This window comes from Hemicordylus capensis, chromosome 2 (genome assembly GCF_027244095.1).
Source record: "Hemicordylus capensis ecotype Gifberg chromosome 2, rHemCap1.1.pri, whole genome shotgun sequence".
Taxonomy (NCBI): domain Eukaryota; kingdom Metazoa; phylum Chordata; class Lepidosauria; order Squamata; family Cordylidae; genus Hemicordylus; species Hemicordylus capensis.
The window spans coordinates 390,926,671-390,946,914 of NC_069658.1; the positions used below are offsets into that span (position 1 = coordinate 390,926,671).

Below are 20,244 nucleotides of genomic sequence, written 5' to 3' on the forward strand. Positions count from 1 at the left end.
CCAATGAGTGCTGGCCATGCGAGGGAGGCCGAAGAGAACCAGCCAATAGGAAGGAGCGAGGGTTGGCGCTGCGCTGGAGCGGAGGTAGCGGTGCGGTGGCTGGGGCGGCGCGGAGGTGAAATTTCTCGAAGCTGCGGGGCGCTGTTCGGCCGGGGTGTCTCCGCTGAATTCGTAGCCTGGAGAGGCGGGCGAGGAAGGGAGAAGGCGGACGGGAGCATGAACCACAAGAGCAAGAAGCGCATCCGCGAGGCTAAGCGGAGCGCCCGCCCGGAGCTCAAGGACTCGCTCGACTGGACCCGGCATAACTATTGCGAGAGCTTCCCGCTCAACCCGGCAGCCTGCAAGGTGAGGTGGAGGGTTAACGCAGGGGAACAGGGGGGCGGAGCGGGGTGGGGCAAGCTCGAACTGGGGGGGGAGGGAGGGAGGGCACGGCACACAGATGCCAAAGGGGCTAGAGCAGAGGACCCCTGGGCTGGCAAGGAGAGGAGCCAAGAAGCCGAAGTGGCTTGGTGAGCATGCCGCGTGGCCATCCCAGAGTAGGAGGGACCCTGACGCGATGGCTTAACCCGCAGTAATTGCCCTACAGTATGCGTTAACATTCTGTGTAGTTCATTATAAAATAACGAGTATTTCCAATAATGTTGTTGGAAGAAACAAGAGTCTTGTGGTAGCTTATAGACCAACAGATGTGTTGTGGAGTTAACTTTTGTGGACTGGAGCGAGCCCACCTTCTCGCCTGTGAGACCTGTGTGTGTAACGCAGCATTAATTTAATCTGGCTATGGCATGTGGGCACCACTTTGTTTCGTGTATTTCTGTGCAGCTGCAAACTTGCGAGTCTGGGCCGTTTATAGTAAATACAACATAATAAATGCAGCATGATAAAACAGCAATTAAACGTTAAGGCAATTTTAAAATCTAATTATACACTTGGGTGAATAGTTGTTCACCCTATTAAGCAACTTCTTAAAAATGGTGATGTGGCTTTAGAAACTTCTCTCCTACACGTTTTTAAAAAAAGAATGTAAGTACATTCTCTGTGTACTTGTAACTACCTGGATTATGATTTTTTTAAAAGAAGTGTTGGATACCTATGTGAGTGGAGTGATTTATTATTATTATTATTATTATTACATTTATATCCTACTCTTCCTCCAAGGAGCCCAGAGCAGTGTACTACATACGTAAGTTTCTCTTTCACAACAACCCTATGAAGTAGGCTAGGCTGAGAGAGAAGTGACTGGCCCAGAGTCACCCAGCTAGTATCATGGCTGAATAGGGATTTGAACTCGGGTCTCCTCCGTCCTAGTCCAGCACTCTAACCACTACACCACGCTAGAGTGATTAACCCTTTAAGAGCTTGCCCAGCTTGACTTATTTCATCTGGCAGTCATATTATCAGAGATGGTCTGGTAAATATAAAAGCTTCTCTGAGGGGAGGGCAGGATGCCTCCTTGTCTTAAGGAGGCTATTATTAGACCTTGTTTGAAGAACCCTGCATTGGATCCCTCAGAGTTAGCTAATTACAGACATGTCTCTAATCTTCCTTAGTTGGGCAAGGTGATTGAGCAAGTGGTCGCTTTTCCGCTCCAGGCAGTTTTGGATGACACCGATTAGATCCTTTCCATACTGGCTTTCAGGTGGACTACGAGACTGCCTTGGTTGGCCTGATGGATGATCTCGAATTGGCAATCGACAGAGAGAGTATGACTCTGCTGATCCTTTTGGATCTCTCGGTGGCTTTTGATACCATTGACCATGCTATCCTGCTGGGTTGCTTGTATTGAAGGAGATGGGATTGTGTGGCACTGTTTTACAGTGGTTCCGTTCCTACGTCTCTGGCAGATTCCAGATGGTGCTCAAGTCTTGGAGACTTGTTCTGAAAAGTGAGAGCTAGTGTGGAGTTCCACAAGGCCCAATACTGTCTCCAATGCTTTTAAACATCTACATGAAACCGTTGGCAGAGATCATCAGGCAGTTTCGTCTGGGATGCTATCAATATGCTGATGACACCCAGATCTTTTCTTCATACCAACCATCAGGAAATGGCATGACCCCACTAAGTGCCTGCCTGCAGATGATATTGGGCTGGATGAGGGATAACAGGCTGAAGTTGAATCCAGACTAGATGGCGGTACTGTCTGTAGGTGTTCGGGATCCAAGAGATGGTTTAGATCTGCCTGTTCTGGAGGGATTACACTCCCCCTAAAAGATGAGGTTTGTAGTCTGGAAGTGCTCCTGTATCACAAACTCTCCCTGGTTTCTCAGGTTGAGGCTGTGGCCAGGAGTGCTTTTTATCAGCTTCGGCTGATATGCCAGATACGTCCATTTCTGGAGACAAATGACCTTAAAACGGTGATACATATGCTGGTAATCTGTAGGCTTGACAACTGTAATGCACTCTACATGCGGCTGCCCTTGTACGTAGTTCAGAAACTACAATTGGTACAGAATGCAGCAGCCAGATTGGTCTCTGGGTTTACCTGAAGGGACCATATAACACCAATTCTAAAAGAACTGCACTAGCTGCCAATATGTTTCTGGATGAAATACAAAGTACTGGTTATTGCCTACAAAGCCCTTAAGGGTTTAGATCTAGGGTACTTAAGAGAGTGCCTTCTCTGTCATGAATCCTGTCACCTATTAAGATCATCTGGAGAGGTCTGGTTATGGTTGCTGCTAACTCATTTGCTGGGAAATCTGGACAGGTTAAAACCATTTTAACTTAAATCTAATTTTTAAATTTAATGTGTTTTTATCTATTGTGATTTTTATCTGTTTTATGAATTGTAAACGTTTTATGTTTTATATTATGTTTTAATTTGTACACCACCTAGAGATTTTATATTAGGCAGTATAGAAATTCAGTAAATAAAAAGATTGCAGAGAGGTTGGTATGCCAGTATTACTACTACAAAGCAGATTTGGTAAGGAAATGTAATGAGAAAAGGGAGGCTGTTGTGGCAACTCCAAAGCAGGGTTGAGAGAGGAGAACAGAGGTGAGTGTGTTAGAACATAAATCTGCAATCAAAGTGGAAACTGGATCTTAATTCTAGGCAAGGCTTAGTGAAGGTGAGGTGTTCTGGAGGGTAAAATAACTTACTATCAGGGTTGTTGAGAGCTACGATCCCAAGAGATTAGCAATTGTAAGGTAGACTGCAGCATGGCAAAGAACAGCCAGTGGTGCTGGATGGTGGAGATATGCCTAAATCAGGGTATTGTACTGTTATGGAGAGAAATGGTATCAGGTTTGGAACAGGTCAGTAACTGAACCCACCACAAGGGGGCGTGTGGCACAAGGTGATTTGAGACCCTGGGAGAAGGGATGTGTCAAAACTCGATTTGACAGAAGCAGAACAATCCCTTTAGGGCTTCCACAGCCCCTTTAACACGGAGGAGAGCAAGTCCATCCCTGCTCCTCCTCCACTCGCCACCATTGCCATCCTTGTGGTGTTCCCCAGCTGTCCAGCACTCTCCCTCAGCTGCCAACACACACATGACCTTCAAGCACATCCCTAGCAGGGTAATTTTCTTTCCTGTCAATCTACATAGCTCAGGAAAAGGCTGATGTATAAATTAGTATCAGTTTTGCCTTGGCTCATAATCTTGACCTCCAGTAGCTTAAAATATAGGTTGCCAGATTGCAACTCGGAGATCTACATATTAATTCCTCAGTACAGGCAGCCACAATTTCTTACATCTCTTCCTTTTTGTCTGTCCTCTTTCACATGATAAACAGGATTTGTGAGCTGTGAAAGGCTGATCTCAGAGTTGTAACTTGTCAACTCTACTAAGAACAGGAAGTGAACAACAGGATTCATTATGACCTTCTTTCTTGTACTACTCTTTTCTTCTCTCCCTTTCCCGCCCCCTTTTAAATATCTTGTATTTGGTAACTTTTGGAGGCAGGACATTGGCCTTCATGGTTTTTAGTTTAACGCAATGTAATGGTTTGTATGTTCTTATGCTAATATGTTATGGGGTGTTCTCATGATTCAGAGCAAGGGGAGAAGAATTCTCTTCTGCTCAAGTATGCAAAAAATGTATACTGCTCAAAATGTATGCCAAAGAAAATATAGATTTGGTCATTTAACTGATCTACCTGCCATCTCTAATTATTTATAACATACAAAACAGCTGAGAGGGAGCTCTGAGAGTGGGTGGGGAAAACAGCCAAATACTTAAGCATTAGTTGTAGGAGATTTGAAAGCAATTTTGTCCCTTTACCTCTCGGTATCCATTTCACCTTGGAACATTGGCATTCTAAGGAGGCTGTGTCGTTGCTTTCTCAATGGTATAAGTGGAGAAGGAGCGCAAGATACAACTTGAGCAGTTGCAAACAAAGGAATAAGTTGCTGTGTCAGGGAAACCATTGGCCAGCCCCCATGATGCGTTTCCTTATATGATTGGAAGTGCTGAGGAAATATTAACTTGAGGTGGTTTTTTTGCCTACACAACCCTACTCCCAGAATGGATACATAATTTCTCAGTCAACATGGATAAAATCAGACTTCATATATTGCAGACATGTTCGTGGAGCTGAGTATTTGAAGTTCACTTGGCTCTAGAAACATTGGCATATCTTTGATGTCAAATGTAGAGAAAATACTTATGAGAGCTGAGAGTTGGAGTACATTCTTTATCCAGCTGCATACTGGTTTAAGCTTGAGAGGAAATTTCCACTCCAGGGATAATAGTCCTCGCTGTAGCAAGAATCTCTGATGCTTTCAGATCAAGTGGCAGAGTATCCTGTTTCATTCCTCTGATTTCGTCCATTTGCTCATGATGGTGATTAGGTGTTCTTCTCAGTTAGTGGAGTACTCGGTTTCCCTCTTTTGGGTCATGAATAAGAAGAGAATCCAAGGTACCTTGTTCACATTTGTATTATGGAAATGCAAAAATCTGCAGAATTTGGAACAGCATATTTTCAGTATAGAGTGGAAATGTGTGCCTTTCCAACTTCAGATCTTTCATCTGTAGTGGTCAGTTTCAGTGCTGAGGATTTTAAAGCACTCTACACCGAAACTGATGTTAAAGAGATGGTAAATGTCATTTATGTTCCAGCTCATAGGCAAGTGTAAAAATTTTCCATGAAGGTGCCTGGATAAGTGTCTGTCTTTTTAGATCGGGGTGTGGGGGGACAACCTAAATCTTTGTTTGGTTTTTATAAATGATTTGTTGATTCCGTAAAATACGTCTTGTATTTTGCGCTGTGCTTCTCATTCTGTCAGACTAAGATAGTACTAATACTCTGTTGTATTGCATGGTGTATTGCTTTGTATTAAGAAAGATTCTTCATCCATCCTTCAGGACAATGTGGAAAGGGCAGATTTACTCCATTTGTCGGTGGAACAATTCATTGAACGTTATGAGAAGCCTTACAAGCCTGTTGTCCTGCTGAATGCTCAGGTGGAATGGCCAGCTCAAGAGAAATGGACTCTAGAGCGCCTGAAGCGCAAATACAGAAACCAGAAATTCAAATGTGGGGAGGACAACGATGGCTACTCTGTGAAAATGAAGATGAAGTATTACATTGAATACATGGAGACCACACGAGATGACAGCCCCCTGTATATATTTGACAGCAGCTATGGGGAGCATCCTAAGCGCAGGAAACTCTTGGAAGACTACAGGGTGCCTCTGTTCTTCACAGATGACCTGTTCAAGTATGCAGGAGAAAAGAGGCGACCACCCTACAGGTACAAATAAACTGTTCCCTCCCTAGAATAGAAGCAGAAAAGATGGCCTAGAGCAGTGACTCTTGCCCCGAGCACAGGGTTCTAATACTTTCTCTTCACCCTGCACATTCAGTATGTCTGCACCAGAGTGCAGAAGGAAATGAATTCTGTTTTGGAAGCTTTCCAGTGAGACTTCCAAATGGCTGCCGTAGCTTGGAAAACATGATAGCTTGCAAAGAACAAGCAAACCAATAGAACAGTCCACAGCACAAAAACACTGAACAATAGATTTCATGAGGGACTCTAGGGCTTTCAATCTAGCTAAATCAAATTTTGTTACAGAATCTGAATCAGTTCAGCTTTGCAGCCTGGAAGAATGACTATAAGTATAAACATTTCTGTTTTTACCATAGTAATGAACTTTGGGTCATATGCTGGGAAGTCAAGTATTTTACTTACTTTTAGTCACTTTGATTGCTAGGGTATTATCCCATCTTATTACTTAAACATGTAGCAATTTATTTTTATTATTTTAAATCTTTTAAAACCTATTACTAGCCAAGACTCTCGAAGCAGCTAATATAATGCTTATGTTCTGTCTCTACTTTGGGCTATATCTTCCAGCCTTGGGTATAGTCATCTTTAGGAGCCTCGAGATAGTTATTAGTGAAAGATTATAATGTCCACGAATTCAGAACACAGTATTGTTCAGTATCCCTTGTGGAGCTGTAATTTAATATACAAAGTCTAATTTTTGTAAGTCACTTTGGGGCATGGCTATGCTGCAGCATAACCTTGCTTCATTCAGTTTTGGCTTGCATTTTTTTAACAATTTCTTAGTGCTTATTTGTACTTTGCCTGAATTTGAATCTGACCCATATTTTCCTTTCCATGGTTGTGCTTTGGAGTAATTAGAAATCATCAACCTTGGGGGGAAATGTTAAATTGCATGCACCCACCGTATCTTCATAACAAAGTAATGGTTTAAAAATAATTGAACTAACTTGATAATGTCGCTGCCTAAAAAACAAACACCACACTCTTTCTCGCTCTCTAAAATGAATTGGTTATGTCCAGTGTTTCTTTCGTTTAGGACTATTGCACATCTAGGGACATATGCGGAGGTCAAGAAACATTGGCTCTGTTCACCAGCCAGACAATTTTTTTTAACTTGTCAAGCTATGTTGGTACATTACTCGTTAAGATTGTTTTTTGCTTGTCAGGCATCATTTTTCACTGGACACGGACAAGTAGACTAATGGATTTCCTGAGCCCTGGACATATGCCAGTTTTGGGAATGGCTCATCTAGTCCAGCCCTTTGTCTTCAGCAGCAGTGATGTGCACAGAACCGCGGAAGCGCAGCTCAACGCCGGCGGGGGTCTCCCTTTAAGGGCGGGGGGTGACTTACTCCTCCCGCTGCTTTCCCCCTCTGGCGCTCCATTTAAAAAAAAAAAAAATTTCGGGGCAGCAGCATTCTTCCCTGCCACCCCTGCCCCCGCTGTTGCCTGGAAATACAGGAAGTACGGGCTGCGCATGTGCCTGCCGTTTTGAGCACCTTCCTTATGAGGCTGAGCTACAGCATCTGGGGCTCTTTACCTTGGAAAAGAGGCGACTAAGGGGAGACATGATCAAAGTGTATAAAATTATGCATGGAGTGGAGAGGGTAGACAGATAAATTTTTCTCCCTCTCAAAACACTCGAACAAGGGATCACCCGTTGGGAAATCTCAACTGAGGGTTGGGACAAGCGGAAGTACTTTTTCACGCAGCACATAATCTATGGAATTCCTTGCCATAGGATGTGGTGATGGCCATCAGCTTGGATGGCTTTAAAAGGGGCTTAAACAGATTCATGGAGAATATGTCTATCAATGGCTGCTAGTCTGATGGCTGTGGGCCATCTCCAGCCTCAGAGGCACAATGCCTCTCAATACCAGTTGCAGGGGAGCAACAGCAGGAGAGAGGGCATGCACACACCTCTTGCCTGTGGGCTTCCCAAAAGCGTCTGGTGGGCCACTGTGTGAAACAGGATGCTGGACTAGATGGGCCTTGTGCCTGATCCAGCAGGGCTGTTCTTATGCTCCTTATCTCCCCTTCTACATTTCCCCCACCGGCACTGCTGTCAAAATTGCTGGCGTGGGGTGGCTGTATACCCTTTTGCTGCCCTGGTCAGCGTAATTCCGGAGGTGGCCTGCACATGTCACACATGCGCGCGCCAGCCACCTCCAGTGTTATGCTGACTGGGGCAGAAAGAGGGTATACAGCCACGCCGTGCCAGCAAGTTTGACAGCAGTGCTGGCAGGGAAGGCCTTAAAGCAACCCCCTCCCCACCTCCAAACTGGCTCAAACGTCGGTCTTTCGAACCGGTTCAGAGGTCTGTTAATAGATTGCCAAACCGGTTTGTGCACACCCCTACTGGAGAGTGGTTGCCAAAGTAAGCAGTACTAGACCAGTTGACAACTGGTCTGACTCTGAATAAAGCAGCTCCTTCTGGTGCTTTCCTAACACCTTTTTGTCTGAGTACACAAGGTTAACATATATTTCAGCCTACATTATAAATGGAAAGGTTTGGAAAACTTTTGAGGAAAATAGTTAACTGGATTTTCTCTTGCATAGGTGGTTTGTGATGGGCCCACCTCGATCAGGAACAGGCATTCATATTGACCCTTTGGGAACCAGTGCCTGGAATGCCTTAGTCCAAGGACACAAGCGGTGGTGCCTCTTCCCTACCAGCACCCCCAGAGAGCTGATCAAAGTGACTCGTGAAGAAGGAGGGAACCAGCAAGATGAAGCAATCACGTGGTTCAGAGTAATATATCCTAGAACGCAGCTCCCCACATGGCCTTCTGAATTCAAACCTTTGGAAATTGTGCAAAAACCAGGCGAGACTGTCTTTGTGCCAGGTACGTGTAGTTGTGCTAATTTTGAAGTTGTAGAAAGAATACATTTCTAGCTTTTCTGTATACATTTCTACATCTCTGCAGGCCTTTTTCAGAACAGAGTGATGCCCTAGGAATACTCTACAGGATTCTGGTACACTATCCCAGTGTACGTTTTGAATAAGGGGGATGCATGGTTTGTGTCTTGGACAGTAATCGTGCAATTAATTACACAGAAACAAAAAGTGAAATGGAGATAAATGGAACCTTTGATTTAAATGAGGTGGGGAAAGATAATAAATAATGTCTTTTCAGTGGCTAGGTGAGAAGATTTGTCAGCTTTAAGAAGTAGGAGTAGAAGATGGAGGACAAGCTAACTCTGCTTAATCCTGCTTTTCAAAACCAGTCATGTATCTGCTAAAAGACCCAGCACCTCTTACTGTATCTCTGGGAAATGTAGATGTAGTGGGTGGAGCAGGGAGCTGAGCACCTGGACTTTTCATGACATGGTTTGGGTGAAATGATTTTAATTGGTGTTCATTTAAATGGAAACAACACTTCCAAAACTCACAAGGTGGGCTGCCAAATTCTGATTTCAAAAACACTGTGCTTAAGAGTCCACTTAGAGATGGAGGCCACTTAGAGATGATATAAGAACCACTGTCATGTGGCCTTTCCCTTCTGGTCATTGACTATCCTGGCCCCCTCAACTCAACAGAGTCTGTCGGGGGCTACTGTAGAAGAGCCACACGCTTGTTAACAATAATAATAATTGCAATAAAACAAGTTTTTTTGTTAGCCACCCCATAACAAATTGTTCTCTGCATGTGCTGGAATTGAGCTTAATATACACATCTAGGCTACATAGTTCAAGCATATGCACTAAGTGCAAATCATACTGCTGACTTAAAAAAATTCTGGCAACTAGACCAGATTTTTGAATCTTATGCACATAATTCTTGAAACTGGTGTGTCCTTCCTTCCTTCCTTCCTTCCTTCCTTCCTTCCTTCCTTCCTTCCTTCCTTCCTTCCTTCCTTTTTTTGGATGAGGCTGGCAGCAGACAAAAGTATTGTCTAAACTGGCCCATGGCAGATTCAAACATGGATATCAATCAAACGCTCTTCTCATTAATTGCTAGTTCCTTACGTTTACTACAATTTGCTGGGGTTTGATAGAAAAGTTGCTGCCACCATCACCACCCTCATTTTTCTCCAGAATTATCTTGTTAGTGGATAGTTAGAGCTGGAAATTGCAGTGACACATAACCTGAACTGATCTAATTGAGAAAGCAAAGCTACTGGATATGTTAAACCACTGTGCAAAGTGGCTATGTGGCTCTCGACAAAAGCAGTGAGTGGGACTCTCACCATTTCTGCTTTCTGCAAAAGCCTTGCATGAAGTAATAGGGAAAAACCCACCTCTTGCCTTGCACGTGCCAGAGGGCTTGCAGAGGGGTCTTGTCTCCCTTCTGCACTAGGCTTTTATAGAAGGAAGAATATGTGTGAGTACCTTGCTATTTCTGCAAAAGACCACAAAGTGAAAGGTCTGCCTGCACCAATTCTCCACCATTTTGGGGAAATTTCTGGAAGAAAATCTGGGCAAAGGTGGCTACCTTTGGTGATAAAATTTATGAATCTCTGTGTCTTTTTTCCCTTAAGACAGAGTTAGCATGCATATTGTATGAGGCTCATGGGGGCTGATAACATTTCACACCATTTCACATTTCACACCACCATGGAAACTAGCATGACTGTTTTCTAGATGCAAAACCTATTTCCAAAAACAGCTTGATGAATGTGCTTTATTCTAGTGGTTGTTTCTAATTGTATGTGGTGTTGCCTTTTGTAGGTGGCTGGTGGCATGTAGTTCTCAATCTTGACACAACCATTGCTATCACTCAGAACTTTGCCAGCTGTACAAACTTCCCTGTGGTGTGGCACAAGACAGTAAGGGGAAGGCCAAAATTATCGAGAAAATGGTACAGGTGAGACATGTGATCATTACTTCAGTGACTCCCAGATGTTGGCAGCACAAGCCACATGTTACTTCTAAAGCAAAACGTATGCCTGGAATGACGCTTGACAGAAAAATGTTAAAGACAAACCTGAGGAACTTCATGCATTTCGAAAGACTATTTCTGGACTGCCTGGCTTGTAATGGCAACATCTTGCATGAGTGCGTGGAGTCCAGAAAGATGATTAGGCTTCGGCATTTGAAGATTCACTAAGGTGACTCAACTGTGCGTATTGAAAGGTGTAGCTTTTTTAATGTCTGCGGATGCATCTGGGTAATTTGTTGAACTCAAAATGGCCTGACAAGGTGCTAGTTCAGTAGCTTCAATTTCTTAACTTGATAAACCTAGTACTTGTTATAGGAATGAGGGAGCTTCAACTTCTAGACACATTCTCACACTACCATGGCTGCACACTTTCCCAAATTAGCTCATTGGCATTTCTCATCTTGTCTGAGTAGTTTGATCTTGCTTCCTATTGAGTCTTTAGCCTTCTTATTTACAAGCTTCAGTGTTGTGATAGTGACATGGTTGAGAACTTATGTTCAGGCATAGTTTCCATGCAGCTGAAATCCCATTGCTGGTTTATTACTAAGCTCACTAATTTAATAAACTGTGTGAAAACTCAACTTCTAAACTGCATCTTCAGGGTATTTTACACTGCAGCTCTTTCAATGCAAGTCTGTGAGCCCCCATGTCATAAAACTAAAGTTAATCTGGAACACAGAAGGTCCAATAGGTGTAGCCGATACTTGAACAATGGAATACTTGGCTCCCACAGCTATATAAGATAGGCACCAAAGAATAACTTGCCCATCCCTGTTCCCTATGAATATTGGGGACAGGGGTGGCTCTTGCCCTCTGCTTGTATATCTCTATTAATTTGTTAAATGTTGATAATAATTCCTTGAATCTTTTTTCCTCCAAGGGTGCTAAAACAGGAACATCCTGACCTGGCTGCATTAGCAGATTCTGTGGACTTACAGGAGTCAACAGGCATTGCTTCTGATAGTTCCAGTGATTCGTCCAGCTCTTCCAGCTCCAGTTCTTCAGACTCCGACTCAGAGGTAAGGGCTGTGCCAGTGCAGATATACTCTTCCTGCTACATCATACCTGCCAGGTGTTCGGTCATCTAAGGAGTCAGTTGTGGTAGAAGGGCTAGGGCTGAACAACACAACTGTTTGCAAGGGGACATACAACTCTATAAATAATTGAACCATTGATGGCACACTGATAATATTATTTATAAATGTTTGTGTTTTCAGCTTCAGCAAGTGGTCTAGAAGGATTTGATGACCAATAGTATCAAATGCCACCGAGAGAGCCAGAACTAACAGTATTGCACTCCCCTGTTCTTCTCCAGGCATAGCTTGTACTCTGGGACTTTAAAAGCAGTTTCAATCGCAAGTCCCGGCAGGAAGCCCAGCTGAAATGTATCTAGAAAACTAGGCTCATCCAGGAGTGCCTGGAGCTAGACACCTGTCGGCTGCCATGTGTAGGAATTACAAAATGGAGACTAACTAAATATTCCCCAGTTTTTGAGATCTAAAAGAGCACTGGGCTAACCCTTGCCTCCTTCAAGGAGTGTAGAGTTCTCCTACATGTAATGAATCATTGCTCACCTCTCTGCCTAACCCATTTGTGCTCTCATGGCAAGACTTCAGTAGCCAAAAGAGACAGGAATTAAGCAGAAAAATTATAGGTTGGTTTTCTTCAAACATCTTAGGTGCCAGAAACTGAAACTGAGGCAGACAGCTGTGATGGTCTCTTTTGGTATAGACTCTGCTTCAGTTTGGCATCCGGGCTGAATTGTAGATGAATTATTGTATCTGTAAAGTACCTACCAAACATATCCCAGTATGCCACCAAAGAATCCACGGTGCAATAGAGGCAAGGTTGTAATTGCTTCACGGCTTTTCACAATCCATATTTTAGATAACTCCTTTAAACACTTTTGATGCCACTAAAAAATGTTTCCCCTCAACTCATGTAGACACTGTTAATGAACAGTAATAATGATGGGAATTGCTCTTTTGATCAGAATTTATTGTCGCTTTTTATATTTAGTGTGATTCTAGCTCAGAGACGGAAGGAATGATGCATCGAAGGAAAAAGCGGAGAACTTGCAGCATGATGGGTAATGGTGATACCACCTCTCACGATGACTGTGTGAGCAAAGAGCGCAGCTCCTCCAGGTGACCAGGCCATGATATGCACGACTTTGGCAAATGATGGGTGTGTTGAGCTGGGCTGGAGGGAAGAATTGAGAGGTGGCCATAAAGGGGGAGGCCCTCATGTAATCAGTTTGCCTCGCATGCATGTCATTCCTCATACTCGATAAGACTTCACTATATCAGAAGTGCTAATAATTCATTTATTAATATTCTAAACTTTTGTCCACCTCCTGTCTTTAGTACAGGCAGAATGCATTGGATTGAAAATGGTAATGTGGTAGGGAAATAGAAGTGTTGTTCTGTGTGGTCGCTGTACCTCATACAGATGGGCTTCAAGTGTGCGCAGAAGCCTAGTTCGGAAACCTTCCAAGCTTTGCTACCTTTCTGGTGGTAACCCTGCCCCATAGCCCTACATGACAGCGAGGCTATCTCCCTCTATCCAGTTCTTCATCATCCGCTGCACAACTTACATCGCTTAGACTTGGAGAACTTGCTCTTTGCTAAGTCCTACTCTGTTTTTATATCTTATTTCTCCTAAAGGGTTTTATTCTCCCTATATCTGCCTCTTCTAGTATCGCTTCTGGCTTTCGTGCTACCATTTTGGTTTTACCAGTCTCCCCACCTCCACCCCTCATTTCTTCCCCCTGTCATTACCCCCGTTTAAGGGGACTAAAGTCACATTTTAAAAGTGCACAAATTGTGGGGCCAAAATTCTCTCTACGGATGGCCATCAATTCTGCTTACAGTGCCTCGGATCCTAAAGATGGATTGTTGCTACTATTAAGCTTTGTTATGTGTTGGCAAAGAAGTCTCCAGCTCCACTGAAGGCCCACTCTACACTCACAGTAGCGACGTCTATGGCATTTGACAAAACTATCCCGCTGCCAGGCAGCCACACGAGCCACGCCTTCGTGAAACGTTGTGCTCTGGATACAAGGGCAAGGCAGGATACAGCATTTGGTCGGGCAGTTCTTCAATCAATTTTTAGTTGAGAGTCCTACTCCTGCACCCATCTCCAGGTAAGATAGCTTGGCATGTGCCCATTTGCATGAGGTACAGTGACCACTCAGAACAGCAAATTGCTTACCTATAATGGTAGTTCTTCTAGTGGTCCACTGTACCTTGAGAGACCCACCCTCCTTGGCAGGAGGAGGCCTGTGCCTTCTATGTGTTTCTCTTTACCTGTGGGTGTGGTGGACTCCTGAACTGGATAGAGGGAGATAGCCTCGCTGTCATGTAGGGCTATGGGGTGGAGTTACCGCCAGAAATATAGCAAAGCTTGGAAGGTTCCCGAACTAGGCTTCTGCGTATGCTCAAATCCCATTTGTATGAAGTTACAGTGGACCACTAGAAGAACTACCATTACAGGTAAGCAATTTGCTGTTGCTTTCTAAAGAGGGAGAGGACCAGACCACACTTGTAGAAGTGTAAAAGTGCTAGAGTTGCCAGTGGAAGAATAGGAATTGAATGCCTCAGAATCAAATGGAAGACCTCTGATTCTGAAGTTAACTTCTAGTAACACTGTTGTCTGAACTAATGCATCTCCAACCTGATTGCCTATATCCACGATCAAAGCCATACTGTCAAGATTATTTCTATCCCGGAAGTGGAAGGCTTGTTCCCACTGAGTAGACTATTGCAAGCAGATGATAGAAATATTGTAGCAAAAGAAACAGTTGTCTTTTCTTCTGCGGGGTTCTTTGAGGGCAACAGAAGGATCCTGACCAAAACTAGTTTCTGTTGGTGAGTCTCACTGTTAAAAATATATATATTTGGGAGTCACTGCTTTAAGACACAAAAATGGATCTCTAGAGAGTGTTTGTCCCACTGTCTTGTATAATGAGTAAGGAAAGTATTTGGCTGGGGTAAACTTAAGATGGTATCTTACCCTTGGTTTGGTTTAAAACATGGTGGGATGGGTAATTGCTAAGCAATTAGACGCTCTTTCCCAGCTATGCCTTTCAACTTATCCCTCAGATGAGCACTTGGGCTCAACTGGCTGCTTCTGATTCCACTTCCCTATTGTGCAGGGTACAACGCCATGGCTGCTAATGGTGAGGGGGCAGCTTTCTCTGCTGCAGGTAATGTTGGAAAATGTGGAAATGCTTCCAAGAAGTTTGGGGCACTACACTTCTTTATGAAAGGCTGTGCATCATAAGGTTACTACAGAAACTTGCCCTGATAGGCACTGTGTGTGTTGTGTCTCCCTCTTTGGACAGGATTAGGGAGTCTTGTGGAAGCCGTGCTCATCCCTGAGAGTAACAAGACCCATCTAAAAGCAGTCGCAGCCAGCCAGCTATCTTCTCTTCCTCCTATCAGCTGCATACTTGGAATTCTCTGAAGCCTTCACCACTCCTTTTTTTTTAATTTTTTAAAATCTAAACTTCTACCTACTGTCACCTGCCTATCTAAGCCTGACTCCTTGCTAACTAAAGGGGGAAACGACAGATATTTTTGTGTTCAAACCTCTCTCTGTGCCCGTCAGACAAGTATGCTAAACACTGGAAGACCATGCTGCCCACTGCAAGGCTCTGCTGTGACTTGCACTCTGTGCAGTCGGGAAAGAGAGTAGACAATAATCAGCCAAGTCGTCTTAAAAGTAAGCAGGTGGATCCTGAAAGCCTGTATCATGCTCCAACATTGTCATATGTTTACATGTTGAGTTTTCATGCACTACAACTAGAGGTCAGATTACAACCTCTGCTGTATGTAATTGTCCTGCAGGTACTTTACTAGAGCACAAGAGGAGGAGACAAACCTGGTTTTAGTCACCTGAGGTGACAATTCTACTTCTTAAGTGATCACTTGTAAGAAGCACTGTTTTGTAGTTTTAATTTGTAGATAACAATTGTGGACTAATGAGACTTACGTGAAAAGTAATACCTGAACCAGCAGTCCATCACCATATTTACATGTGCTTTTATCTTATTTTAAAGAAGAACTGCTGGTATTTTTTGCCGTCAGTTTGGGAGCTTGCCCCAGGAAAAAAAATTGTATGGGAAAAGCTATAGCTGCCTCATTTTACCTCTCCCTGTGGGAGTTTTGAGAAGCATTGTATGAAGGTAGAAAGCTTTTTTTTAATAAGGAGTGGGTGGAGTCTGACTACATATAATAAAAATCCCATTTTATGAAGAACTGCTATTCTAGAGCTGAAAAGCTTCCTTCTCTCTCTGCTGTTGTTACTGTGGCAGATATTTGAAGTGTATGTGTATGTGTTGTCTTGAAATAAGAGGTGGTAGTGTGTATTCCACAGCAGCTGCATACTTCCAGTATACTTTAAAATGCTTCAAGGGCATTTTAAAAATTAAAATACTATGTTCTACAGTGGGTCTTGCACTTCTGTATTTGGCCAACTCTGTCCCGACTTCGAAGGTCTGCCAAGAACATGGTCAAAAGTCCCTTTAACACTTGAGAGCAAGTTGAGTGATGATCTAGACCTGATGATCATATTTTGAGAAATGACATGGATAGGGTGCTTTTCAGTTCTCCTCCTGTATTTTTCCCATTAAGAGCCTAAAGAGAATTCACTTTTACTGACTGTCTCACCATCTTAGAACAGGTCTAACCATGCATGCAGTGTGACATCACCCAGTTTGGGGCCAGTCAACAAGCTGGCTTCTGGCTATGTGAGAAATATGCTTAGGAAATGCAATGGCATGTGATCTTTTTCCATAGTTCCAGTGTGTGCCAAAAAGCAATCGTATCTTTAATGTAGGAATCCAGATAACATCTGTCCATGCATACAAGAAACAGAATTATTTTGGTGAATGCTGACTGTGTTAAAAGGCCAACTTGCTGCTATGCAGCTGAGGTATCTGTATCCAAAAACTAAATATTTTCCAGATCTCTCTCCTTAAGCCAATCCTGTAAAATGGGAATAATCTTCTCTAAATCTGGTAATATAGCATACATTTTCCTTGCATGTCCTTGAATAGCACAGTGTGTGTGGGAGCAGTTCTTATGGAAACTGAAATCTTTTTCCAGCAGTAGGAGACCACAGGAAAGGGGCACACAGACCAGTGTCAGATGAATTGCCACTACTCCCAGACTAAAACAGATGAAGCTGCCTTATATGGAGTCAGACCACGGGTCCCTCTAACATGGTCCGGCCTACTCCAGATCGACGAAGGCCTTTCCCAGCTTACCAACTACTTTCTTTTTAACTGGGGCTGGATCTTCTCCATGTAGAACATGTGCTCTGCCTCCACACTATGTTTGTGCAGTGTGCAGTTTCTAAACATGTATCAGCCATTGCTCATGTGCTGTCTAATAATTGTAACCATGAAAGTGAAGTTTAGAAACTTGAGGGCTTTTGCTTGTCTTAGGTTCCAAGGTGCTGTGCTGGATGGCATATTACACATTATTGAGCACTACATGCACTAGATGTGTGGGGAGTGTTATTTTTTTTACCAGGAAGTCTAATGGATGTATTTATGATAGTAGGATGCTGATGAATCCATTCATCACATTTATTCATTTGAACTAGGAATGCAAATTTCCTCTGATGTGGAAAAAGGTGGTGGCTAACTTTACTTGCTGGGACTGAAGTTGAAGGCCCCACTATTTATGTAGGATGTACTAGTGCTCTTGTGTCTGTTTTTGTGGTGTTGGGTTTTTTAAAAAATCAACTTAGATGAATTTTTATCCCAGTTGATATTTTAAAAAGTACTGGATACTTAGCATTGCAGGGTGAAACCAGTTATGGCTTTCCATCTAGCAATATTAAGCACAGGCAACTGAAACTGTCAGCTTCCCTTAGTGTTACCATGTCTTTTAAAATGTCTGTCTTCAATAATGTTGATGAGATTTTAATTTGCTCCCTATTTTTTTGCAGCTGTTAGCCTCTTACTGTAATAGGGACTGTTCTATATTCCACATTCTCAGATTGATGAAAAAAATATTAAACATGGGCTCCTTCTGAAGAGAAAAAAAAAAGTTGTAATTTTTTAAATAACATGGTTAATTCTTGCATTTAGAAGCTATGCCCTTATTTCACTAAACCCCAGACCCCAGCCACCACCTTTTTGTAAAGAGGGCTCTGAGTAGTGGCTGGCCAGTCCTTTCAACTGTGCTCTGTTGCCATTTTCATTACTTTACCAGGCAGCAAGTATATTCCTATCCTGTTGAGCCAAAGCCAGACATCTGTCATCCAGGAGAACAGTGTTTTGATTCAGTTTAGTACCAAGCCTTCCCTGCCTACAATTGTGTGAAGAAAAAGCTATTCTAGTAAAATAGATGGCTGTTTGTACAAAATGCCTTTGAAAGGAAGTCTAATATATTAAACAGTGAAGAACAAAGCAGTTTCCTGTACACTGCTGGGAGTCGAGATCCTGGGTTCTCTACTTGCTCTGTGTTGCAAGCAGAAATAAATAACTCAATGCCTTGACTTAGTGCCTCCTTTGTTATATGCTTGGGATTGCCTCCCTCACAGAAATGTTGAGGCTTCTTAAGTCTTGCAAAAAACACAACAAAAACCAACCCTGATCGTTGGTAAATCAGAGTTATTAATGTATGACAGACCATATTGCATCCTGTTTCTCTCAACAGAATGGCTTTTAATATGCCTCTTTGAAAACTAATCTGCAGTATTTGCACAAAGCCTGCTGTAAGTAGAGATTTAAATTTTATCAGCTCCTGCCTGGAAACGTAATGGTTATTTAATTGGTGGTTCTATAATCATGAGAGCTAGACGCCTGCATTTTGTTATATTAAAGGTTGAATTGTGACTTGCTGTGGCCTGCCAAGTTTAGTGTTAATATTCCACAAATTGCAGTACAACCTGGCCTTGTAGAGTCAAATCCAACTGTTGAGCTAAAAAGGCTAAAATGTGGGCTGTTGAAATATTCTCTGGAACAGTGCCATTTCCCCCCCTTGTGTATGGATTTTAAGAGGATTCATGTTTTGCAGGTACCCTACCTTTGAAATATTTCACTGAGTGCTTGTGCTTGCATCAGAGAAGGTCCTGGTTTTCTTAACTTGCTTTGCAGACCTCGCTCAGACTTGATCCACCTTGTTTGCAGATCAGCTTTAAAGAACTGCCACTAACTGGGAGCAATGTACCAAGCCTAAACCTTTTTTTTCTTGAATTCTTGATGACCGTGTCATTATATCAAGGCTACCTTTTGCCTGTCAAGTCCTTGGAGTTCTATTCTCCCCTTTGTAAGGGGAGCATTCTCTCTGGACTCTGATGGTAACATGAAAGTGCCAGCTCCACTCTAAGTCAAATCCATCCATACAGTGAAGCCAGGGATGCTCTGAATTGTTCTCGTTGGATGATTATTATTTGTTCCTCTTATTTAAAATAAAGTCTTATTTTCCATTACTTCACTTGTATTTCTTTAATATATAAGGAGATACTTTATATGGTTAGCAAGTTTCCTGCGTCCATAAGCTGTAGTATTCTGAAAAACTAAGTGATCTTTTTTGTGATTCCTGGATTCTCCAAGGATTTTTACTCATGTGGAATTAGTACTATAGGTGTCTCAGTGTTCAACTAATTGACTTTTACCCTATTTATTACCTCTTTTAAAACTTGAATGTTATTAAACAGATTTTTTCCCCGAAAGCAAGATAAAATATAGTGAAACAGATAATTTAAAAATATGAATATAGAAAAGTATAGATTTACAAAACTGAGAAATTCCCATTAAAATACCAAACTAGACTTCAGGTCTGGGAGTTTAAAACCAGTTGATTTCACATTCTCTCTCTCTCTCTCTCTCTCTCTCTCTCTCTCTCTCTCTCTCTCTCTCTCTCTCTATATATATATATATATATATATATATATATATATAAATAGCATGTCAAGAAGTACCAGTCATTTTTTGCTTCTGTAATCCTTAAATTTAAAGTGACATCTGAGTTGGGCCTTAAAGTTGTATAGAACCTTCTAAGCATTCAATATAGTCTGGATATGGCTGTCACAATTCTAGACAGCTTCATAGAAATTGACCTGATGCATGGAAAGAGTAGTAGAGCAGAAAGCACTCGACTTGTGTCTCGTCGTCTTGCTTCAGACTGAACTGGGAACTGTAACATTAATACATAATCCATTATTTGGGTAGATCATCCACATGGTCACTCTCAAATTGTGAATGCCCACTTCACTTAGTATGCAGGTATAATGTGTTAGGGTACTGCTTGCTTTTAACACTTATGGGGCTGATACTAGTAAATTGCTCAGTTGGATTTGACAGGCTAAAAAGGAAATGTTCTGGCCTGTAAAGTATTCACCACTGGAAATATTTTGGGCTTCAGTCCTTTGTGTGCTTACTTAGGCGTAGGTTCTAGAGGCTTGAATTCAATGGAGCTTTCTTCCAAGTAAACATGCATAGAATTTGACTAAAATAAAATTGTGTCGATTACTAAACACTGGTTTTCTGGGGATAGGGTTGAAAAGTAAGGTTTTCACAATGGAGGGAAGTAAGAATTGGGGTCCCCCAGGGATCTGCACTGGGACCAGTGCTCTTTAAGTTGTTCATAAATGGTCCAGAAGTTGGGGT

General features: G+C 42.6%; 1 protein-coding gene across 3 annotated transcripts; it reads left to right on the plus strand.

Moving 5' to 3' along the window:
* Nucleotides 1-2: 2 nt before the first annotated feature.
* JMJD6 (jumonji domain containing 6, arginine demethylase and lysine hydroxylase) lies at nt 3-19,064 on the plus strand. 3 transcript variants are annotated; one of them, XR_008314743.1, is made up of 8 exons: nt 3-345; nt 5,310-5,698; nt 8,294-8,580; nt 10,406-10,541; nt 11,497-11,635; nt 12,636-12,763; nt 14,720-14,823; nt 14,962-19,064. XR_008314743.1 is itself a non-coding variant. In XM_053288876.1 (7 exons), exons 1-7 carry the CDS (start codon nt 217-219, stop codon nt 14,996-14,998), a joined length of 1,245 nt encoding a protein of 414 aa, XP_053144851.1. In that variant the 5' UTR covers nt 8-216; the 3' UTR covers nt 14,999-19,064. The 3 variants fall into 3 exon arrangements, 2 of the variants coding, with proteins under 2 accessions (XP_053144852.1, XP_053144851.1); XM_053288876.1 differs by lacking the exon at nt 14,720-14,823 and having other exon boundaries at nt 8-345; XM_053288877.1 differs by lacking the exons at nt 14,720-14,823; nt 14,962-19,064 and having other exon boundaries at nt 4-345; nt 12,636-12,767.
* The last annotated feature ends 1,180 nt before the right edge of the window (nt 19,065-20,244 follow it).